Source organism: Melanostigma gelatinosum (assembly GCF_949748355.1).
Source record: "Melanostigma gelatinosum genome assembly, chromosome: 9".
NCBI classification, from domain to species: Eukaryota; Metazoa; Chordata; class Actinopteri; order Perciformes; family Zoarcidae; genus Melanostigma; species Melanostigma gelatinosum.
Window position 1 is genome coordinate 19,117,055 of NC_136642.1, and position 25,075 is coordinate 19,142,129.

A 25,075-nucleotide genomic window follows, 5' to 3' on the forward strand; every position below is an offset into this window, starting at 1 on the left:
TGGAAGACTTTTGTTGGTCAAATAAAATCTGTTTTACCAGATTCTGTGTCCTGTAGTCTTGCTATTGGGTCCTGATCTTGAACTCCCGTGACAGAATCCTCACCGCTAACTTACCTCTGGTTTCTGTGTCCAGCATCAACCATTTTTCAAATGGAAAATCAACAAAGAAGAGACATTTAAAAGCTCTGCTGCAGGATGCTGCCTATCGCCAAGAGGTCAGTCCCCCAGAGGTCAGAAGTGTCCACCAAGAGGAGCAGGGAAGAGGACCAGGAGAGATTAAGTAAATATATATAGATATACATTTATTTATAATTATCCTTTATTAATAAGTCTGAATAGTAAATATAGTTAATAAGTATTGGCTATCTTGTATATTATGCTTCTTCAATTTATAAGGTGTTTAACTATCCCCCCACACACTCCGCAGTCCACGTGATGTGTGTTCAGATCTTAGGGGGCAGTATAACCCTTACAGTGGATTTACACTTCTTCAGTCAACACAGAGTAGAAGAAGAAGAAGAAAATGGCGGAACGAGGCTACAGTTTCTCCCTCACCACATTTAGGTAAACTTGATCAAAATTGCCATGGAACTTTAAAATAGCATCTAAACTTTCATTCTGAAGATGTTGTTAAACAGCAGTTTTATAAACCGTATGCACTGTTTCACATTTTGATGTGAAAAGAGTGTTTTTGGGGTCCATTGTAGTCGATGCACTGTCATTGCGGGTATAGTGGAATGAATCGGCTCACTGTTAGCCTGTCTGCTAACGTGTTTCTAAACACCAAAGTGACTATTTTCTTCAAATGGCGATGATATAATCTCACCAAATCGTTTTTATTTCTGCGCGATTTACTGAATAGACCGAAACAAGTCCTGTCTACATGCTACATGTAGCCTAACGTTAGCTTAACGTTAGCCACATTAGCTCAGATGAGTCGGTTGTTTTAGCTTTTGCTTTCAGTTTCGCCTGTATTAATCGGGATAAACTAAATAGTATTTGCATGTAGCTTTGTGGATTGTATTCCGGCTCGCTGCTTAGTACTGCAGCATCATCATCGTGTGTTTCTTCCTGCAGCCCTTCTGGCAAACTGGTCCAGATTGAATATGCGTTGGCAGCTGTAGCAGCCGGAGCTCCTTCAGTCGGCATCAAAGGTATGAAGGAGTTCTTCTGGTGATGAGTGGATCAAATACAACCCTACACGGGCCTTTGAAGATTATTTCATCACTGACAAAAGAAGTGACAACCTTTTGAATTTAGAAGCTTTGATTAATTGAGGAAATATAACATATTAGTTTGTCTGATTGTTATCAGAGGATGCAACAATACTGTATTATGCTCAATTGCATTCATTAGCATGAACTAATGTTTTGCCAATCCGTAAGCAGTTGAAGGCATGTGAAGATGCTGGTTGTGATGTTCTTTCATTTTTTCAGCTTCCAATGGAGTTGTCCTGGCAACAGAGAAGAAACAAAAGTCCATTCTGTACGATGAGCAGAGCGTCCATAAAGTGGAGCCCATCACCAAACACATAGGCATGGTCTACAGCGGCATGGGGCCCGACTACAGGTGTGGAAGTGAAAACAAAACACCAGCATCTCGGGTGTCTTAACTTAGGACAAGCAATATCTGTGATGCCCAACCATTTTTAAATGCACTTACAGAGAGGAAGATGTTTGTTGATTGATCAGAAGCAGATAAAATGACAATATAAGCCGTATCGGGTCTATTCTTCAGAGGGTTTGCATATTTTACCATCATTCAGGACTTTGTTGGCTCTGCATGTGAGACATCTTGGAGATGCCACCAGAGTTCATCTGACTACTGAACCTCATGAACAGATAAATTCATTGGTTGTGTCTTCCTTGCAGGGTTTTAGTGCGACGAGCCCGAAAGTTGGCCCAACAGTACTTCCTGGTTTACCAGGAGCCAATCCCCACAGGTCAGCTTGTCCAGAGAGTGGCCTCTGTAATGCAGGAGTACACACAGTCCGGGTGAGTATTCACAAAGATGCATTAATACACACATTGTTTCCAGACACATCACCTTATAGTTGGTATCTAATGCGTGTTTAATTTAATGTGTGTTCTCCTCCAGTGGGGTGCGTCCGTTTGGTGTTTCATTGCTGATAGCTGGATGGGATGAAGACCACCCCTACCTGTTCCAGTCAGACCCCTCTGTATGTTGTACTATTTTACATATTTGTTAAATAATGTTTGTTTTCAATTACTTTACTCTTTTCAGCTCAAATTTATTATTATTATTTTCTATTAAAAGAGCTTTGACAGCGGACTAACCCTGCCTTGCTGTAATAATACGACTCATCAATCCCCTTATGGAAATTAATACTTTTATAGATGTTTGGGTGGTTAAGTGCTGTTACCCACTCCAAATACTTGTTACAGTTATATATATTTTGTAAGTATTGGATTTAGTTGTACATCCTGTCTGCTTGGAGTGTGTCCAGCACTTATTCCAGCTTTGGTCTTTATGTTCTGTGGAGCTCTGGGCCCGGGTTGCATCGGGGCCGTCACAGAAGCATAACTTTTATCTTTGTGTTTCTGACTGGCAGGGCGCATACTTTGCATGGAAAGCCACCGCCATGGGAAAGAACTACGTGAATGGAAAAACATTCCTTGAAAAAAGGTAAGATTTTGCAGTAAAGAGCATCTTTTTGTTTGATGGAAAGAATAGTTATTTTGCAAACAGCAAATGTATACATGTGTGAGATTCGTACTTTTGACATTCAGTTTAAGGCACTTTCAATGTTGCTGCAGATTGATTTAGAGCCCCCAGTGTCCAGTGTGGAAGCCATACTATCCATTTAAATTAATTTGTAGTTGTCACACAAGGAAGATGAACCAGGGCGGTAACTTCTTCCCTACACTTATGGAAAACCATGAGACGTTTTACTTGAGGCTCGGTGTATAGGACCTGATTCTAATGAGGCATGCTCCCAGCAAATTACTTTTTGTGACTTAAGGCCCAATTCTGATTGTAGAAAAATTCTGAGGACCATCTTGCCAAATACATGACAAAAATAAATAAATATTCATAATAAAGTGAGCTGTAAATATACCTCTGTCAGCTGTAATGATAAATATAAAATAAATGTGCTGCTCACCCATCACTGCCTGCCATTATAAATACAAATGTTATGTATTCAGGGCCATAATTCCTCACCACCAGCTTTTACTGGTGCAGGGTTGTCTCCCACACCACTTTTAGGTTCAGAAACAGATCACTGCATCCAAGGGAACGTTAGCTATGCAACAATAGTTTTGTCTCTACCTGATTATGTGTCGTTATTGGTGTGGTGATATTTAAACATTACTGGTCATTTATGTACATTTAAATTTGGTTGGGTTTTTTCAATGAGAATTCTTGAACACATTTATATATACACATACATCGAACTAGCTTTGTAAAGGACCCTGCAATTATGCAGTAACAGTTTTGCAGTACCGCATTTTCCCACTAGATGGCAGCCCAGTGGTTGTGAATTGCTGATGTACAATTCACCATGGATGCACATAGTTGAGGTGTTTGGTTCAGTGGACTCACAATAGTTATTCTACTTGATGCACACTACACAGGTTGCTTGATGACCACTTTGTTTTTGTTCTCCAGGTACAACAACGATCTGGAGTTGGAAGATGCCATCCACACAGCCATCTTGACATTGAAGGTATGATGTTTGTTCTAAAAAAAATACCAGAGGGACAGAATCCATTTCATTTTATTATCAGTCATTTATACTCTCCTGTCTTTGTGTTTCAGGAGAGTTTTGAGGGTCAGATGACGGAGGAGAACATTGAGGTGGGGATCTGTAACGAGGCCGGCTTCAAAAGACTCACCCCAGCGGAGGTGAAGGACTACCTGGCAGCCATCGCGTGAACACGACCTCCCTGATGACGGGGCTATCTGGCCACATTTCAAGACGTAACAGCACAGTAGCCAACAGTGTCACATTATTGTAGACCAGTTATTCAGAGAGTTTGGCCGCATTGTGTTTCTCTCCTGAAAACATGAGCGGCTATAACCATTATAATCCAAATTATTAATGTGAGCTGGTAGAATCAGACCTCCTGTTTTGGATTATGCCCAGACCTAATTTACTTGAAATGGCATCCTTTTGTGGTGTGCACAGCTCATGTGGCGTCTACTCGCAACTGAACGGACCAAACTCCATTAGTTGCTGTGAGATGGCAAACTCGTTTTTGTCACATAACTAATTGGCGTATTGACATACCCTGGTACTGTGACGTGTGGCAGTTGGCTGCTGTGCATATGAAGAGGAATGTGGCCTCTGATCAGTGAAATCTCAAGTCTTTCATTGAATCCTTAAATTTTCCTATTTCTCATTACTGTTGCAAAGGCAATGCTATCGGATTACAAATCGACCACTGTTGCTTTACGCATGTATTCAAAATATGATTACTTGTGACAAATGTCCTTTGGATGAACACAAATGAAAACATTAACATGGTAATGAGGCAGATGAACAGTTATTTCATTAGTATCTCTCAAACACCAGTAATTTGGATAAATAAAAGGGAGGAGGCAATGGAAAGCTTTGTGATTTTACAGTTAGGATCTGGTTGCCTGTACAGCAGTTTTACACAATGTACTTTTTTTCAGGCTAGAAACAATTCTAGAGTTTGTATTTTCTCTTCTGGTATCTGTCACTTATTCAAATAAAAGATGAGCTGATATTGACTCTGTTTGAATTAATATGCTTTTATTTGGAAGTCAGTTTATAGCAATTTCATTGTTAAATGTGTAAAACATTAGCTCTCAGTACATCATATGTGTGTACATAATGAGCGCGCGCTAGAGTGTAGTTGGTAGAAGAACGCGCTCTAACATCAACCGGCACACCTTTTCAAATTGTATTTGTATCCCTCCGCCCACGTTATGTATAAACAAATATACCACGACTGATATAATGACAACAGCACTCAAATAGTGAAATGGGCTGCATCGTAGATGTGTTTAAATCAGTTAAATATACAACCACTTAAACATTTGGCCTTCTTTAACAGTTTTGCTAAGAGATCTATCTTTCCTGGCGGCAGCGCTTATCCCCTTAAGTCATAACCTCTGACGACGTTTGTGGCGCCAGAAATCAACGGTTTGGTGAGGAGCCCGTGTTCGTCAGCTGGCTGTTATAAACCGTTATCTGTGCTATGTTGGAGGCACCGTAAACATTGGACAGTTCAAGGCAGAATAGCGGGTAGTTATCCGTGGTTCGTGCTGGTATAAGGTCGGTTTGGAGTCAAGATGGTGATACTACGCAGCAGCGGCAGTACCGGAGCTCAGCCGATGGTTACTACTCCGAAGAGGAGGTCGATGGAGTTGGAAACAAGCTCCGAGTTTCTGTCGCTAATTCCCGCGTCGCAGAGGAAGTCCGGCCGGCTGACCCGGTCCTCCCAGGCCCTGGAGGACAGCTTCAGCAGTCCGGAGAACAACTCGGTGAATGTGAGCATTAACACCCAGCTGGTGAAACAACTAGACCACCATTTAGTTTTTGTATAAATTATCCATGAACATAACTTTGCTGTGCTACTTTTGCTAGCGTGCTAAGCTAACTAGCCACCTTGTCACTAACGTTACCAACACATTTGCATGAGCACTTATAGTCCCTGCTGATATTTAACTAAAACTCGCATGTCTAGTGACACAGCTAGACCATTCATATTGTAATGTTTCGTTCAGTGTCATGTGTCATGGCCATATGCCAATGTTATAACCCTATATTACTAGACTGTCAATAGGCGAAATGCCTCAACGTTAGATGTCATAAGTCTGTTAATGGGGTGTGTTTCATGTTTTTTTGTGGAGGTAAGGGGTCTGTTCATTCATTATTTTGTTAACTTTGTATCAGGGTTAACTGTTACTTCGTAATAGAAAACAATTAACATAAAGACATGAGGTTACTGATAATGTCACTTGTTAATAGTGAGGATTCACACAGTTACTTTACACTCCTTAAGCCAGGACACATTTTAGGGATTCATAGTGGTAGCTGGTTTTTAGATGTGTATCCTGTACACTTCAGGTTTTCCCAGACTTAGAAGTTCAGTCCATGATTAATTGGAATTTCTAATTCAATCAAGCTGACACTTATCAGTTGTACATATGCAGTAAACTTTAAACTCACAATGTTTCTCTGCCAGGGACATGCTGATATGAAGCCGGATGAGGGAAGTGGACCTCATCACTTTCTCAGGACCCGAGGACAGAGAGTTAAACTAGAGGTCTCTTTTGCTGACATGGAGCCAAAGACCAGCTCCCCTGTGAATGAAGCAAACACTGTAGAAGGATGCCTCAGGTAACACAGGCCCACTCACTTTCATGTTATTGATGCGCTCAACCTGCTTTTGTTTGGCTAAGGTTTTTTTTAGGGTGGCAAAATGTGAGTCAAAAGATTCTTTGGAACCTAAATGTTATTGATTGTCCAGAGTATTTTCAAAATTTTTTACGTTGGCTCTCCAAATATATGCTTACAATATCAAATTTGATGGGAGTGTAAGATTTGTGCACATTTTAAACACTCAAATAATAAGAATATACATGAGGAATTCATTTTAAATGTTTTTGTTTCCTTTTATCTTCAGGAAGTCTTCCAGGCTGCAGAGAGAGGGGAAAACATCCAGTGACAAGCAGCAAGCAGGTACTGTTAGCTACAGTGTCATTTATTTACAAAGATCACTGGAGATCTTAAATGACATAGCACACAACACATGTTTAGCAGCATTTAGTGTTTTGGAGGGTCTATACTACGACTAAGCTGACAATAACTGTTTCCGTTGCCCCAGATGTTCCAGATAAGGTGGAGGGCTCATCCACTCCCAAGAGGAGTCGCTTTGATCTACAGAGCCGAGAAGAGGAGGCGGAGGAAGAGGATCGCTCAGTGCGACGTAGTTCCCGAATCACCAGATACAAACTGGATTCCCGTAACCAGTCAGTGCTCTACGACCGCCTCATCACCAAGTGAGTTCAGCAACAATCACTCAAGCTTCAGCTCCTACCTCACTGCTTCAGTTCAAAATACAGCTAATGCAATTACCTCAAGTAGTATCTAACAAACATATTGACATACACACACAGTAGACTGTGGCTGTTTATTTTAGAGATAAACTTTGATGATTGTCTCTCAGCACTGCTGAAGCTGTTCTCCAGAAGATGGACGACATGCAGAAGATGAGACGCAGAAAGAGGAGCAGAGATAGGGACAATGAAGAAGAGGTAAAAAAACAACAACATTTTTTTCATTTCAAGCTCTATGTTGCATTGTGTGATCCTAGTGTTTTTGTTGACAGCAGGTGATTTTGCTGTTTGTTAATGCTGAACAAGCTTCTAAACTGTGAATGAATCAGCATTTGACGTGTTTCCTCTCAGCAGCTCGGTATGTACACCAGGGCCAGAATGACCAGGTCTCTGAGGAAAGATGTGGAGACCAAAGACACCAAGGAAGAGAACCAAGGTAAGATGGTCTAAAATTAATTCAGAATCGTATACACCTGAGCAATTAAAGTTACTGCAGGGCATACTTCAGACATGAGTGACACACGTTCTATGGGCTGTCCCTATGTAACAAAATCAAAAGCAGAATTGTTTGAAATATTTATTCTACCTCTTTTCTTAATTCACAGGAGGGGATGAGGATGATCACAACAAAGAGGAGGGGGAAGATGTAGCAGAAGAAAATGATGAGGAGGAAGGGGAGGAGGAAGGGGATGGCGAGGACGAGGAAGAAGAAAATCAGAGGCGTTACGACTTCAGACAGCGAAAGACTGTGGTTCGCTACCAGGCCCCACAGGATGGTACTGCATTTGTTCAACTCGATCGTATTGTTTAAATGGCAGATATGCTGCTGGAAACACATGAGAATGACAGTTGGTTGTAAATGTTAGATAATTTCCACCAGTTTTGTTTTATTTTGTGTTTTTACTTTCCACAAATATTACAACTGATAGCATCCAAGTTGTTTTCAATTAAATAATTGAAAATCTTAGCATACCCCTATTTGGCAGGTACAAATACATCCATGCAGAAACTGGATGAGTCTTTAGAACTCTTCAAGCAGATTTGGCACAGGAGGAAAAGGATAAATGACATTCAATACTTCGTCTTTCTTTGTTGAATCATTTGCGAAAGCTGAATCATTGTTTGGAATGAATTCATCCTGTTAATTACTGTACTTAAGCCCCTGTTAGCATTTTATTAAATTTGATCGGGTTTGATGATGTCTGTCATTGTATCTTAGAGCCCAGGAAGCGCAGCATGTACTTCGAGGACCACTCGTCTCCTACCAGACGCAGGTTTAGATTCAGCTCCACGGCCCCCAGGAGCCCCTACACCAGGAGAAGAACCAACAGGTTAGTATGAGCTCACACACCTGCAATCATCAGCCTTTGAGAAACAAAACATCTACAATTAAGGCATCCGTTTCCTCAGTAACACAGCAATACATTTTGAAATAGAGTGACTGTTTGAAGAATCACAACCATCACACCGCTGTAGGTCATAGCGCTGTCTCTAGTAGCCACTGGAATTACTGCATGTAAGATCAATCCCAAAATGTATTTGTTTCCCTCTTTTTTCTGATTCTCTCCATCCCACCCTCAGGAATAGTTCTGAGAGGTAAGACCCTTGCTGCTTGTCCATGTTGGTGTTTATAGTTCGTGCTGTCTGTCTTTACTGGCACTGTTGTCAACTTGGTAACAAATAAAGACCCGTTGTTTAACAGCTGACTTTCTATTTGCCAGTGTTCTTGATTTATTACATAAAGTATTGTTCAGGCGGTGTCATGCATGGTGATGTCACTTGAAGTGGTTGGTTATTACTGTGTGTGTGTGTGTGTGTGTGTGTGTGTGTGTGTGTGTGTGTGTGTGTGTGTGTGTGTGTGTGTGTGTGTGTGTGTGTGTGTGTGTGTGTGTGTGTGTGTGTATATATATATATATATATATATATATATATATATATATATATATATATATATATATATATATATATATATATATATATATATATATATATATATATATATATATATATATATATATATATATATATATATATATATATATGAAAACTGCAGTACTTACTAATGAGTGGTAATAGTGGTGTGTATGTTTGTTTTGTTTCTTTGACTGTCTATTGTGTCTACTCACTTGCCATCACTAGCGTTGATTCTTTTCTTTTTTTTGCTGAGGACAACGTAACAAAAATAATCCTAAGAGAAAAATAAACAACCATTGCCTAAATTTGGTCGGGATTGTTAGTTATTGATAAGCTGATAGTCATAATGATTCAGATAGGGCGAGAGATAACGTTGCTTCTTTTGCCTTCGCAGAAGAAGACACGCCATCCACAGTAGTGACTCTACTTCTTCATCTTCAGACGATGAGAAATTCCAGAGACGGAGAAGTAAGAACAGGAGCTTGTCAGTCAACAGGTGAGAACAGCAGCAGCCGTCACACAGTACAGGTACAAAGTGTTCTTCAGCACATGGGTGGAACACAAAGGTGGTGACCAACGGATTAAAGAGTAACTATAGAAAAATAGATCAACAAAATGTATAATTCTCAACCAGAAAATGTTTACTGTCATTATTTATTTAATTTATCTCTGGATTAATAGACGACTCTTTTGAGAAACAAATCCAGCTTGTTTACTCTTTGTTCCCTTAATGATAACAACCTACATGCTTCCATTACCCACCGTCCTGTTCCTTCATTATTTCCTACAATAATTTACAAGGATAGAGTAGGACCACTGACTTATTGTGGTTGATACAGTACATTGTATAAATATATAATATTTTAGATTTTTTTTTAAGTGTTTATTTATGTTTTTCCTTCAGATGTCTGCCTATGAACCTTGTGAAAGATGACCTGCTGGGTATCCACAAGGACAGGATGAAGATTGGAGCCAGCCTTGCTGATGTGGACCCCATGCTCATCGACAAGACGGTAAGCTGCATCTATAGATGGAGAGTTGCCCATGAGTCTGTGTTGAGTTGATGGTAAATATTGCATCGACGTAAACGTATACACACACATATCACTTCAAAATAACAAGTAGAGAAAAATACCATATTTGTTTGAATAGATATGAAGTTGAATGTCACATTTTGAATGGTAATTACTGAAGATTTAAAACAAAGCCTTGTATTCCTGCTAATACAACACTGATAAATGGGTTATTGTACAGTCAGTCGTATTTTGAGCAAACAATCTAAACCGAACACCTTTTGTCATCCAGGTGCGGTTTGAAAGCATTGGAGGTTTGAGCAAACACATCTCAGCGCTGAAGGAGATGGTGGTGTTCCCGCTCCTCTACCCAGAAGTCTTTGAGAGGTTCAAGATACAACCTCCGAGGTAAACAAACGTGTGATTATGTGGTTAAGCTTTTTCAGCTTTTTTTTACATTCATGTCACTTAATATCTCATTTACTATGTTTTTTTTAAGAAACACACAAAAAGAATAGATGTATGATGTCCTCTATTGCTTTCAAAGAAGTTATATGCCCAACATCCCAAGTTGTAATTTTCTGCCAGATCAGTGGAATTTTTGTGAAAGCTATTTAACCCTCAGGTTGCAGAGTCTCTTCTCTACCGCTTAAGACTTTGGTTGGATTGTAATGGCTGTTAAACCCTAACAAAATCCCACCTATTTTTCTTCGTCATATTTCCTCTTGTCTTTAGGGGCTGTCTATTTTACGGTCCTCCGGGCACAGGGAAAACCCTCGTAGCCAGAGCGCTGGCCAATGAGTGCAGTCGGGGCGAAAGAAAGGTGTCCTTCTTCATGAGGAAAGGAGCTGACTGCCTCAGTAAGTGGGTGGGAGAATCTGAGAGACAGCTGCGACTGCTTTTCGACCAGGTAGGCCAAACTCCTCATCAACATACAATACACTTTTTGGGATGGATGGAGATTATCCGTTTTATTCCCCATCTTCCTGTTGTCAAGCTAACTCACTAGATTTTGACACATTCACTTGTAGATTAGGATAAACTAAGTAAATTGCTTCACATTATCAAGTATAGGGTCTAAAGATAATGCAATCGGCAACTGATCGAATTGTTTCTAGGCGTACCAGATGCGTCCGTCCATCATCTTCTTCGATGAGATTGATGGTTTGGCTCCAGTGAGGTCGAGTCGCCAGGACCAGATCCACAGGTGAGCAGCACCCGTGTCCCTAATGTTGTACAGCATATGTGTGGTGATTGTACTGAGACTAGTGAGTGTAAAATGTAACAAGAGAAATTACTGTCTCGTCATGCGGTGGGTTCCAAATGTCTGAAAATAAATAAATAAATTAGACAAATACAATCATCTTATTTAGCATTGATAGTTATAAGCGTAGTTCATGCTTCATGTGAGAACAATCGGAGCTAACTGAATAGACCTAAATTACATAATTGCCACCAGCATGACTGGATGCAGCTGTCACAAGTTGTGCTTAATGTTGAGCACCGCCTGGAATTTGAAACAATTTGGCTGCAGCTACACAAACAGATTTCTCTGCAACCCCTCAATTACTGTCGCAACGTTCTTGTGAACGCATCGCACATAAATCATTCATGGCTCTACTGTTGGAGTGATTGACGGCCTTGAGAAAATAAAGCTTCTTTACATAGAAATAGTTTTGAGTGATTGGATTTTTATTATAAGAGTATGGAGATCTGTATGTATCAGGAATATAAAGTAGGTACTGCAGTTTACAGTGAGAATGTGGGGTTTCACTTACTGATGCTTACTGATGAATGCTATGATACTGTTGAAAAAGAAACTAAAATAATTTGACTCCGTGCACTGCTGTGTTTGTCACCGGTAGGTTGTGTTGACATGGTAGAAAACGTAATCTTAAGCCTTTTTCTGTCCGTGTAGTTCCATTGTGTCGACCCTGTTGGCTCTTATGGATGGACTAGATTGTAGAGGAGAGGTTGTTGTGATAGGAGCTACAAACAGACTGGACTCTATCGACCCTGCACTGAGAAGACCGGGGCGCTTCGACAGAGAGTTCCTCTTCGGCCTGCCAGACAGAGAGGTGAGAAACTGTAGATAGCCTTGAACGCTTGGCAGAAATTTAACCACAGAGAGAGAATTGACATGTGAAATGATTTTGTGCCAAAACAGTCTAAGCCTTTCAGCTTGGAAATGTAGGATCTGAACTTGTTGTGATCTTATTCTATGGCAGGCGAGAAGGGACATTCTGAAGATCCACACCAGACAGTGGACTCCACCGCCCTCCGACACCTTTCTGGAAGAATTGGCAGATGCATGTGTTGGTATGTTTGCATTATAATGGGGACAAAAACAGTGGTCCAACAGCTTGAAAAATACATGTATTGCTAAACATCCCCAGTAAAAATAACAATTGCATTAATTTAACTTGGGATACACATCAGAGAAAGACATTTGTATTATTTTAGTGCAACATCTACTGGAAGTGATGCTGGTATGAGGCCAGGACAAACCCTGCGTCTCGGAACCAAAACTATTCTTTATCTCCTTTCAGATAATTTCAATAGGAAACACTGGCACACATTCGTACACGCCCACAACTACAGACTGTATACTGACTGTCTGTTTTTGTTTGCCAGGTTACTGCGGAGCAGACATTAATGCAGTTTGTTCAGAGGCTGCCCTGTGTGCATTACGGCGTTGCTACCCACAAATCTACTTCTCATCACAGAAACTTGTGCTGGATGTGAACTCCATCGCGATCACAAGCAAAGACTTTATGTCCGCCATGTCCAAGATGGTGCCTGCTGCCCAGAGGTATAACCCAACTAACTGTAAAATAAAGTGTAAAAACGATTCTTACATTTCCAGTAAGAATTTCCATTGCCTTCTTCTTGCATAATATGGTTCTTAAGTAAATATGTTAATTTTGATTCTTAGGGCAGTAGTGTCGCCAGCCAAGGCCCTGATACCTGCCATTCATCCTCTGCTGAGCGCCACCCTACAGAACATCCTCCAGACTGTCATCAGACTGTTCCCGCATGCTGAGCAGGGCTTAAAGAGGAAGAGAGAACGAGGTGCAGTCTTGCTTTGGCTTTTTCCTCTTGCTCTGTTTCGCATTTGTTTATTCTGGCCCTCGTCATGTCTGTTCATGGTCAAATTAATTCCCTCTATGTCTATAAGTAATTGCAGATTGACTGTTGATTTGGTAACAGCTTTCGGGGCATCCGGAGTAACTGCTATACTGTGTGTTTATTTCCAGGTGCGGCCGGTCGAGTGTCTGAGGATGAACTGATGTTCAGTGAGGAGGAGTACTCAGAAGTCTGCTCCAGTGGACAGACCTCTCACTCCCAAATCCAAACACCTGCTGTTAAGGGACTCCTCCGCCTCAACGGGTTTGTTAGCCATTTTTTCAGGAAGGAATGTTAAGCAGGAGTCTTTATTAAGAACTATTGTTTCACATGATTTCTCAATCAAAATGTTGGTCGTAGTTCTATTCACGGGAAAACACTCCTGATGTATCTTCTGTATTTACACTTGTAGTCTTGGGTCTTGTAGTTTTCTCACTTCTATTTCCTTAATCTTTGCTTTACTTAAGAAGTGCTGCGAGCTGTCCGGTGTCCCAGTGAACCAAATCTTTTTGAAGGTCTTTTAGGCTAATGAATGAGTCCTTTCCTACCACTTACCCATCTCAGTGTCATCTCTCGTGTGTAGGAGTGTGCTGAGCCACCCAACCTCCTACCGTCCCAGGCTGCTGTTGGAGGGCAGACTAGGTTCAGGTCAGAGCTCCCACCTGGCTCCTGCTGTCCTCCACGCTCTGGAAAAGTTCACTGTGTACACACTGGACATGGCCGTGCTGTTTGGAGCCAGCGCAACTGCACCGGAAGAGACTTGTGCTCAGGTAAATGAGACACCAGTATACAACAGAATACATGGTTCAATTATTATTAATATACATATTTAGGAACATTTAGCAGCTAATGACATGTCCTAGAATTGGGTCCTCAACGCTTAAACAGGCCCCTGATCCATGAGAACTGAGGTAGTCTAGATGTAGTCTCTACTTTTGCAGCCTTGTCAAATTCAGTGTGTTCTTTTCAGTGGACCTCACTGGCCAAAATGGCTGCCACAGTGACTGTAGTTCATGGGCCCCACCTCCTTACATGGTGGGCAGTGGGGATAAATATGTACTACAGATAAATACTTGTATGAAAGAGCTATGTTGATGGGAGGTGTGAATGAGCCATCGTGTTACCAAAAGTGATGTTTAGAAGTTTCTTATTTTTTATGGCCAGCAGATATAACCTTGAAATGTTTCCTTCTTTTTTTTCACTTCACTTAAAGTTATTGTCAGGAACTTTTAAGTGGTTCTGAAATGCCTCTATATGACCAACACAAGTAACCGAGACCATCAGCGAGAAGCTGGCTATTTCTATATCGTTATTCTAAATGCTTGTCATCGGTGCCACCGGGTCAGATTCTGGCAAAATCATGCAGGTTCACCAGAAACTTCTTCAGCTCAGTCTCCAGTGGGGCCTCTGAACAGTCTTCTTTCCACTCTCTCATTTCCTCACCATACCTTTTTGATTTAGCCTTCATCGTCCCATCATGTTCTGTGAAAGAGCAACTGTGCTGTATGCTCAATTGTTGATTCACATCCAGATTCTGCAACCCAAAACAACATCCCATTCGTTATTGTGTTATGTGTTCTGCAGATCTTTGTTGAAGCAAAGCGGACCTCTCCCAGTATCCTGTACATCCCTCACATCGGACAGTGGTGGGAAACAGTGGGGCCGGCCTTAAGAGCCACCTTCCTCAGCCTGCTCGGCTCCGTCCCTCCCTTCGCTCCGATACTGCTTCTGGCTACGTGCAACCTGGAGTATGACCAGCTCAGTATGGAGGTATGGAAAAGAGGAGTGATGTCCTGTTGACTTAGAGTGTTGATACATGAGGACACATCATTTAATACATTGTTGTGGTGGGAAAATAATATGTCATGTCAATAAGTCAAATTTTTGAAAAAGGATTTTCTCTGACAGATGGACACAATACTCCTCTATAAGTCTTCTCTCTGCTTTCTCTTTTCTTGTATCAGGTGCAGGAGTTGTTTCGTGCGGAGTATGGAGAGGTTTTCCAGGTCCAGGTCCCCACCAGCAGAGAAAGAAGAAACTTCTTTGAGGATCTAATCCTCAATCAGGCGGCCAAGGCCCCTACATCAAAAAAGAAAGCTGGTGAGAAATATGACTTTGGTTATAGAATAGAGATATACCGTAAGCTAGTTATGTGTGATCTGTTGTTAAAGGGGGCTTTAGTCCCACTTAAACTCAGGGCTAGCATAGCATTGTTCAGGGTCCATGCTTGTTCTTATGGGGGAAAAGTATATTATCATTTTTCTTCTTCTTTACCAGCTTGGTTGGCAGCACAGCTGAGTAGGATTGACATTTCGTTGATATGTGATGGACCCATTACACCTACCGTATTAGCTTTAAAAAATGCCTGAAAAATGTTCATTAAACCTGCCATGTATGGAGAGAGAAAATGGGAAGATGGGCAACAAAACAGAACAGAAGATAATTTGTGTCAGGGATTTTTGGGGGTGAAAAAGAACATGCTGGTATTCACATCCAGCCCGACTAGAGCAAAAAAGGCAATTCAGGTGGAAGATGGCTGCACACTGAAAGTCTGTATGATATTAATGTTGAGTGATGTGTTTAACTATGTTGGTTACATTCACGTCTATCATCATTCCACTTTCTGAAGTACTCAATGCATTGGAGGTGCTTCCTGTCGCTGCCCCACCTCCCCCGCGTCAGCTGACGGAAGAGGAGACCCGGAGACTGGAGGATCAGGAAGAAGACACCCTCAGGGATCTCCGCCTCTTCCTGCGGGATGTCACCAACCGCCTGTCATTGGACAAACGTTTCAAGGCTTTTACAAAGCCTGTGGATTTAGAGGAGGTAGCTGTTCCATTACATTATATTGTCTCATTTCATATTGCCTTTTAAAGCTCTACTATCCAGTGTTCAGGTTTATCCCTTTGCCCCACCGTTGTACTCAGAGCAGCCTCTTTGTCATGTGTTTTAGGTGCCAGATTACGCTGAGGTGATCAAGACGCCCATGGACCTGTCAACGGTTCTCTCTAAGATCGACCTCCATCAGTATGGGACGGTGAAAGAGTTCCTCCATGACGTGGATCTCATCTGGCAGAATGCCCTCGAATACAACCCAGACAGGGTCCCCTCAGGTACGCACAGTGATCAGCAAAAAACATACTCGCCATCCTCACAGAAGCATATGCCGTATTAATACTCAAAATAACCGACAAGTGCAATGCAACTGTTTGAACATAGAAGTTGCAGTGTTGCTCTTTTGTGCGGTTCCTTCAGACCGCCAGATCCGCCACAGAGCATGTGCATTGAAGGACACCGTCCATGCTATCATCAAAGATGAACTGGATGAAGATTTTGAGAAGATTTGTGTGGAGACCAAAGCGTCACGCAGCACAAGAGGTAAAGGCTGTTTGTATTTGTGTGTGCAGGCGTGAAGTTAGAAGACAAATGTGATGAACTTAATTAACCGTGTCCTTGCCTCAAGGGTAGCTGCTGACTGACTCGGCTCAGAGGCCAAAAGCTAGTGGATGATTTGAAAACCTTTTTAAGAAGAATCCCGCACTGAGTTTCTGCTGTTAATTTGATACTACTGTACTCTGTTTCCCTCCTCACTTATTTTGTCATTGAGTCACTCAACTTCTCATAGAAATAACTTGAGAGTGCGTGCATTTCTCACCCATTGATCTTCAAGTATAAATTTGTACATTTTCAGAATGAATAGTGTGTCACAAAGGTGTAATTTGAATTATTTTTGACTACCTCAGAGTGCTCCACTGCCCAGTTTGCTCCCTCCTTCTACCACGTCCTTCCCAAGATCACTGACATAACCCCGCAAAGAGAGCCGGCTGGACCCACCGCTACAGTCACTCCCAACACAAGTGCCTCGGCTGTTACGAAGCCTAAAAACACAGGTACAAACTACTGTAGATAACTAAATGAAATTATTTACTTAAAATATTTTTGTGATACCTTTTGTGTAGTCCGTTTAACGTATTTTGTTCCTGCAGCCCAGAAGAAGAAAAGGCGAAAGAGCCGTTGGTCTACTGGCTTATATCCAAAGAAGAAGTCTTCCTGCTCTCCTCACATGTCCAGAGATGAAGCACACGTGGGGTCTGATGAGGAAGATGGGGACGACGAGGACGAGGAGGTTGAGAAGGGAGGAGGAGCAGAGTGTGACGAGGGGACTGGAGGAGAGGAGGATCAGATGGTGGTGGATGTAGAGTCGGGGCCTGCACCGGCCCAGGAAGGTAGTTTTGGGCCCACTGTGACGGAGCGGGACAGTCGAGCTGCTGATGATACGCTTACCCAGTGTGACACGGGGAAAGCAGAAAATGACGACCAGACACAGAATGAAAAAGAAAGGGTGGGTGACGTTGTCACAGATCAACCAGGACAGCCGGAGGAAAACAAAATGTTGACAAAGGCAGGAAATGACAACAGTGAAACCATTTCAGTTAACACTAATAAGGACAGCCACACTAAGACAGAAAGTGATACCCATGGGCAATCCAACACAGAGGAGAAATGTCCAACTGTAACCCAGGCAGACGACCGGAACAACAAAGTAGTTACTGTCGAGGCGGCAGAGCAGAACAGCCCTGCTGAACCAATGGAGGTGGAAGCAACAGATACCTCAACCACAGACGTCTCTGCAGCTATCAGAGGAGAGGACGACACAGGCACAGGTTTGATATTAACACCACCTTACTTGTACTTAAAGTGTGGCTCTTCAACCTAAAGTGTAGAGAAAATATTTAGGGTAATGCAGACCTCCACTAAATCTCTAGCTAATGAAAGTCAGTGGTGTTTCTAGAGATAGTAACTTGTAACCCCAGTGTTTCAGCGTGGTTGTGTCAGCAGACTGTCATCTATTCCACTGGTCTAAACACTGCATGTTTTCTGTGTCTCAGAGAGGTGTGTGAGGCACATAACTCGGGCTCTAAAGAGTGCTGTGCAGCAGCAGCAGGTGGTCGATGTGGACAAAGCTCTGCAGATCCTGCACCAGGAAACTCCTCCTCTGGTAGTGGACAGAGACAAATTACAGGTGTGTGGGATATGTGGCTTATTCTTTAGACTTTTTATAGTTCGTGGTCAGATGGATTTTCTTCCTCTTGGCCTTATTCATAGAAGACTTTATAAACGGATGAAGACACATGGCTACTTTGCGTCATCCTTTTCTATTTGACACCTAAAAAGGTAATCTGGATGTCATTCCTCTTTCTCTTGCCTTTCGTCCTCATTTCTTCAGGAGCTGCTGGAGAGAGTAGTGATCAAGACAGAAGGGTACGCGGTCGACAAGCTGGAGAAACTCTATGCTCTGCTCTGCCAGAGCATCTATAGACACAGACGAGACTACAACAAAACTTCACTACTACAGGTTAGTATTGGACTGCACTGATGAGCAGATGTAGCCTTTTTTACTGGAGATATTCTGACTTGTCATAGCAAGAAGGGCACATGTGTAACTAACTAATAACCTCAATGATGTGTAATAAATGTCTGCAGTAAAGGAGGCTTATCGTGTTTTATCAACGCAATGGTATCTAAGAGGAGTGAAATGTAATAACTACCGTAACATAGAATATTGCCATTGTTCAGTATTAAATTAATATCTTATAATATTAACATACAGTAGATGGTTACTTTTGCCTAACCTACTTTATTGTTTCTAATCTTTTGTCCTTTCCTGCTCTTCTCATTTGATTAGGAGTTGAAACAAGAGATTGAAGACTTCTGTTGACTTTTCTACAGGAAGATATTTTTGTATACACATGCTCGTCATCCTCAGCTATACATTGTTTTTATTTTCATAGAAATCTACAGGCACCTTTATTTGTGCGTTAGCTACATGTTTGTAGTACCTCTTTTGTTTATATTTAATAAACAAGCCTGACCGGGCCCCATGGGCAAAGGCCCGGCCACCAGACGCTCGCCTACGAGCTCCCCTCCTGGGTCTAGCTCCAGGAGGGTGCCCCGGTTTCCCTGGTCCGGGCGAGGTGGCTAAAGTCCGTGGGCTAACTATCATAGGGGTCGTTTTGAACCGTTCTTAGTCTGGGCTCTCCCCTGAAACCTCTTTGCCTTGGGCTAATGCCCCGGACAACATAGCTCCCAGGATCACTGAGCCACTCAAACTCCTCCACCACGATAAGGTGGCGATTCGCGGAGGAGATTTCTTTTTTTTTTCTTCTTTTTTTTTCTTTTTTTTAATGTATATATATGTATATGTATTTTTTTTTTTATATATATATATATTGTGACAGCCCCCGGGGTGGCAAGGGGGTTTCACGACAACACGGACCAATAAACACAACCAGTCGGTAGATAAATGGTGCAAGTGAGGTTTTTACTGAATATAGAGAGTGGATAGAGGTAGGATAGACACTCAACAATACACTGTCCGCTTTCCAGAGGGATGGTCGGTGTTCACTTCCACGGTTCGGTGCACAACGGGTATTCCTCATACGGTCCAGGGCGCGGGCAGGAGCAGGGTAGTCGTACAGGCAGGGGTCGGGAGCCGGGCGGGTAGTCAGACGTTCCAGGGTGATCAAGGGGTAAGGCAGTTGTCTCCAATGGGTTTGCTTTTTCTCCGTCTCCTTCCACTCCTACTCTCTCCTAGTTTCCTGTGTCCGGGGCCCTTTTATAGTCCCCTCCTCCTCCTCTGATAGGGTGTGGTCGCTCCCTCGTCTCTCCTCCTCAGGTGTTGCTTGTTGGGCTGATGGTGGTTTGGCGCTCTTTTCCACTCCCTGACATGGGGGCTCCGCCTCCATGTCAGGCAATATCGTCCCTCTACCACTTCTCCTCTGAGGTTGCCCCTCCGGCTGCCACATACCCCCCCCCTTAAATCCGACCTGGGGGGAGGACTGCTCCAGGAACCTAGGGCGTCCCGTCTTGACAGGGCGTCCGCGTTTCCATGAGCGGCCCCGGATCTGTGGACAACAGAGAAAGCATACGGTTGAAGGGATAAAAACCAGCGGGTGACCCGGGCGTTATTGTCTTTTGAACGGGACATCCATACCAGGGGGGCGTGGTCCGTGACCAGGGTAAAGTGTCGTCCCAGCAGATAATATCTCAACTCCCCCAGAGCCCATTTGATGGCCAAACATTCCTTCTCGACCGTGGCGTATCTCGTTTCTCTCGGTAATAATTTTCTGCTTACGTATGTGATCGGGTGCTCCTCTCCATCCCTCAGCTGGGACAGGACGGCACCCACCCCGGTCTCGGAGGCATCCGTCTGTACCACCAACGGTTGCGTAAAGTCCGGGGTCACCAGCACTGGTTCAGAACAGAGTACTTCCTTCAGCTTCTCGAAGGCGTCCTCGGTCTCTGCCGTCCATACGATCCGATCTGGCAGCCGGTTTTTTGTTAGGTCCGTCAGGGGTGCTGCAAGAGCAGAGAACTGGGGAACAAACCGTCGATAGTAGCTAGCTAGCCCAATGAATGCTCGTACCTGTTTCTTTGTGCGGGGGCGGGGCCATTCCCGGATCGCCTCGACTTTCCCTACCTGGGGCTTGACGCAGCCGCGGCCGATGGTGTACCCCAGGTAGTCAGCTTCCCGGAGGCCGAGGCGACATTTCTTGGGGTTGGCTGTCAGCCCCGCCCCTCGCAGAGCTTTCAGGACGGCTTCCAGTCTTTGGAGGTGAGCCCCCCATTCCTCCCCGTGCACGACGATGTCGTCCAGATAGGCTGCCGCGTATTCTCGATGGGGACGTAGTACCTGGTCCATCAGTCTCTGGTACGTGGGGGGGGCTCCGTGGAGACCGAACGGCAGCCTCTTATAGTGGTACAGTCCCATGGGAGTAGTGAAGGCCGTTTTTTCCCTGTCTTCGGGGGCTACTGCCACTTGCCAGTAGCCTTTAGTCAAGTCGAGGGTGGTTATGTATCTGGCCCTCCCGATGCGCTCTATCATCTCGTCCACCCGGGGCATCGGGTAGGCATCGAATTTTGAGATGGCGTTGAGCTGCCTAAAGTCATTGCAGAACCTGACTGAGCCATCGGGTTTCGGAACCAACACTATAGGGCTGCACCACTCGCTCGTCGAGGGTTCGATGATGTCGGCCTCCAGCATACTCTGTACCTCCCTCTCTATCGCCCCCCGGCGGGCTTCGGGGATGCGGTACGGCCTTAGCTTCACCTTCTTCCCGGGCTCGGTGATTATCCGGTGTTGCACCAGTGTGGTGTATCCGGGGTCCGGGGAGAACACGTCCCGGAACCGATCCACCATTTCCCGGACGTCCTGCTTCTGCCGGGGGGTCAACTCTTCTCCCACGGGTACCTCGACTGGCTCCGTTTTTCCTGGGAGGGTAGAGAGAGAGAAACAGAGCATGGCATCCCTACGCACCCATTTCTTGAGCAGGTTCACATGATAAACCTTCGTCGGGTGCCTCCGACCTGGTTGCCGGACTCGGTAGTTTACCGGCCCCAATTTCTCCATCACTTCATACGGCCCCCTCCATCGGGCTAGAAACTTACATTCCGCCGTGGGTACCAGGACCAACACCCGATCCCCTGGGTTAAACACTCGGGGTTGGGTTCCCCGGTTGTACACGCGGGCTTGGGCCGCCTGTGCCTCGGCCATGTGTTCTCGGACGATGGGCCAGAGGGATGCCATCCTCACCCTCATCTCCTCGACGTGGTCCACCATGGTGCGGTAGGGGGAGGGTTGGTGTTCCCAGGCTTCTTTGGCCAGGTCGAGTAGCCCCCGGGGTCGTCGACCGTACAGGAGCTCGAAGGGCGAGAATCCGGTAGATGCCTGGGGCACCTCTCTGATGGAGAACATCAGGAAGGGTAGCAGTTGGTCCCAATTCTTCCCGTCCTGGTCCATGGTTTTTTTCAACATTTTTTTCAGTGTCTGGTTGAATCGTTCTACTAGTCCGTCCGTTTGGGGGTGATACACCGACGTCCTCAGTTGGGTCACCTTCAGCATGCCACACAGATCCTTCATGATCCTAGACATGAACGGGGTTCCTTGGTCGGTGAGAATCTCCTCCGGTATTCCGACCCTGGAAAACAACATCACCAGCTCCCTTGCAATGCCCTTGGTGGCCATAGAGCGTAGGGGAATGGCTTCGGGATACCGGGTGGCGTAATCCACTATCACCAGGATGTACCTGTGTCCCCGGTTGGTCTTGGGTAGTGGCCCCACTAGGTCCATCCCGATCCTGCTGAAGGGGACGGTGATGATCGGCAGGGGCACCAGCGGGTTTCTGTGATGGGGTTGTGGGGCCACTTGTTGACATTCGGGGCAGCTCCGGCAGTAATCCTCCACGGCCTTTTTTATTCCGGGCCAGTGGAACCTGGCCCTCACCCTTTCCAGGGTTTTCTCCACTCCTAGATGGGCACCTAGGATATGGGAGTGGGCTAACTGGAGGACAGAGGGTATGAAAGGACGGGGTACCAGTAACAACCTGAGGGGGGCCCCGTCCCTTATTACTACCTGGTAGAGGAGCCCGTTATAAATGGAGAAATGTGTGGGAGGGAGGTCTCTTACCCCGTCCAGTGGTCGTCCGTCTACGGCGGCCACCTGCCGAAGGGCGTGGGCTAGGTTGGGGTCCTCCAACTGGGCCGTCCCAAACCTCCCTGTGAGGGGCCCGGGTAAGATGGGCTCCTCCGGGTCCTGGGGAAACAGCCCGGCCAGCTCCTCTTCTTCGAGGGAGGGGGTATCTGCCTCCTCGGGGATGGGCGGCGCCTCTCCTTCGGGCTCACTGGGGCTGGAGGGTCCGTCGTTCTCGACGGCTGTGGCATATACGTCCTCGGGGTTGGGTTGGGTGGCCTCCACCAACGCCCGGGCCACGGCACTGGCGACTCCTTCCGATAGGGGATCGGTGGAGATCTCCTCCCCCAGCCCACAGATGGCTTTCTTCTTGTACTTTCGGTGAGGGGTCGTACCTGGTTTCACCACCAGGCTGCGCCACAGCTCCTGGAACACGGGCAGGTCTCGGCCGACCAGCACCTCTACGGGGAGTCCTTCCACTACTCCTGCAGTGCCGACGTATCTACCCCTCGTCGTGTATATCTCGAGGGCGGTGGTGGGGTATTCGCGGGTCTCCCCATGGATGCACGTGACCGCTCGGGTGCCGGTTAGGAGCGGGTACTGAGCAAACGTAGGTCTCACCAAGGTAATAGCGCTCCCGGAGTCCACCATCGCGGAGGCGTCGCGGCCGTTTACTTTGACCGGGGTGAGGGGCATGTGGTCCTCGTGAGTGGCCCAGCATCCGGTAATCAGTCCGCATGGGCGACTCCCCTCACTGGCCGTGGGCATGGGTGCGTCCTGGCGGTGAGGACATTCCCAGGCGATGTGCCCGATCTCGCCGCAGTGGTAGCACCTCCTCTCTTCCGGTCCAAACGCCGGCCGACGTCGGGGAAAGCCTGGGGGAAAGGAGGGAGACACATAGGTAGTTTCCTCCGTTCTCATCTTTTCTTTGCGGGTGGACCCCTCCACTTTCGGGTTTCTTCCCCCACGCACTAACGCTTGTGCTGCGTGGTAACCCTCCATGATCTCTACCAGTTCCTCGAGGTTGCGGGGGTTTCTCTGGCCGGCCAATTTTTTTGCCTCATACGGGAGGGATCTAAGGAATTTGTCCATGACGACACGATCGGTGGGCGACACCTCGGTTGGCTCTGCGTGCAGCCAGGCCGTCGTAATCCTCTTGATCTCATGCATCTGGGCTCGCGGAGAAAGGGAGGTGTCATATGTCCATTCATGAAATCGTTGTGCCTTTATTAACAGCGTGACCCCGCATCGCTGTAACGCTTCCGCTTTCAACACCCGGAAGTCAACTTTTCCAGCGCGCTCTAAGTCCTGATACGTTACTTGCGTTTCGTTGATCAAAAAGGGGGCTATCAACTCAGCCCAGTGCTCTTCTGGCCATTTTTCCCGGAGTGCCGTTGTCTGGAATATCTGAAAAAACACTTCAACATCGTCAGCTGCCGTCTGCTTGAGAAGGAAGCGCGCTGGGTTGGCTTTCTCCACGGTACGTTGCTCCTGTTGTGTCTGTAACATGCCCTTGATTTCGCTTTGCATCGCCTCCGCGCGTTCGGTTTGTACCTCCATATACTTCTCCATGTGTACTTGCTGTTGGTATTGTTGTTGCTGCTGTGCTTGGAGGATTTGCATTTGTACTTGCATGGCTTGTTCGTGGCGTTTTTGGGTTTCCTGGTTGCTAGCGATTAGCCCCGCTAGCAGCTCTTGAAATGGCACCGGGGTGGCCATGCTTACTGGGTCGGTCGGTCTATCGGTCAGTGTTGCCAGAACCGGACTGTGCCCGCATTCTCCACCAAATTGTGACAGCCCCCGGGGTGGCAAGGGGGTTTCACGACAACACGGACCAATAAACACAACCAGTCGGTAGATAAATGGTGCAAGTGAGGTTTTTACTGAATATAGAGAGTGGATAGAGGTAGGATAGACACTCAACAATACACTGTCCGCTTTCCAGAGGGATGGTCGGTGTTCACTTCCACGGTTCGGTGCACAACGGGTATTCCTCATACGGTCCAGGGCGCGGGCAGGAGCAGGGTAGTCGTACAGGCAGGGGTCGGGAGCCGGGCGGGTAGTCAGACGTTCCAGGGTGATCAAGGGGTAAGGCAGTTGTCTCCAATGGGTTTGCTTTTTCTCCGTCTCCTTCCACTCCTACTCTCTCCTAGTTTCCTGTGTCCGGGGCCCTTTTATAGTCCCCTCCTCCTCCTCTGATAGGGTGTGGTCGCTCCCTCGTCTCTCCTCCTCAGGTGTTGCTTGTTGGGCTGATGGTGGTTTGGCGCTCTTTTCCACTCCCTGACATGGGGGCTCCGCCTCCATGTCAGGCAATATCGTCCCTCTACCACTTCTCCTCTGAGGTTGCCCCTCCGGCTGCCACAATATATATATATATTTTTTTTTTGCCTCAGAGGGTTTTACAATCTGTACACATACGACATCCTCTTGTCCCAGAACCCTCGCATCGAAACAGGAAAAACTCCCCCAAAAAACCCTTCAACAGGGAGAAAGAGGAAGA

General features: G+C 45.4%; 2 protein-coding genes across 2 annotated transcripts; both read left to right on the plus strand.

The window, feature by feature from the left end:
* Nucleotides 1-511: 511 nt before the first annotated feature.
* On the plus strand, nucleotides 512-4,715 carry psma2a (proteasome 20S subunit alpha 2a). The gene is made up of 8 exons (XM_079275077.1): nucleotides 512-564; nucleotides 1,078-1,154; nucleotides 1,437-1,569; nucleotides 1,872-1,994; nucleotides 2,098-2,179; nucleotides 2,573-2,646; nucleotides 3,631-3,688; nucleotides 3,781-4,715. Exons 1-8 carry the CDS (start codon nucleotides 524-526, stop codon nucleotides 3,895-3,897), a joined length of 705 nt encoding a protein of 234 aa, XP_079131203.1. The 5' UTR covers nucleotides 512-523; the 3' UTR covers nucleotides 3,898-4,715.
* A 536-nt stretch (nucleotides 4,716-5,251) lies between these two features.
* atad2 (ATPase family AAA domain containing 2) lies at nucleotides 5,252-19,241 on the plus strand. The gene is made up of 30 exons (XM_079274597.1): nucleotides 5,252-5,481; nucleotides 6,180-6,334; nucleotides 6,621-6,676; nucleotides 6,822-6,996; nucleotides 7,164-7,251; nucleotides 7,405-7,489; nucleotides 7,659-7,829; nucleotides 8,273-8,384; nucleotides 8,635-8,649; nucleotides 9,362-9,463; nucleotides 9,872-9,980; nucleotides 10,273-10,388; nucleotides 10,716-10,890; nucleotides 11,099-11,187; nucleotides 11,899-12,058; nucleotides 12,209-12,299; nucleotides 12,615-12,792; nucleotides 12,916-13,052; nucleotides 13,238-13,370; nucleotides 13,690-13,876; nucleotides 14,691-14,876; nucleotides 15,071-15,206; nucleotides 15,736-15,932; nucleotides 16,060-16,219; nucleotides 16,362-16,484; nucleotides 16,850-16,996; nucleotides 17,093-17,770; nucleotides 17,996-18,129; nucleotides 18,334-18,462; nucleotides 18,793-19,241. Exons 1-30 carry the CDS (start codon nucleotides 5,284-5,286, stop codon nucleotides 18,823-18,825), a joined length of 4,455 nt encoding a protein of 1,484 aa, XP_079130723.1. The 5' UTR covers nucleotides 5,252-5,283; the 3' UTR covers nucleotides 18,826-19,241.
* Nucleotides 19,242-25,075: the final 5,834 nt, after the last annotated feature.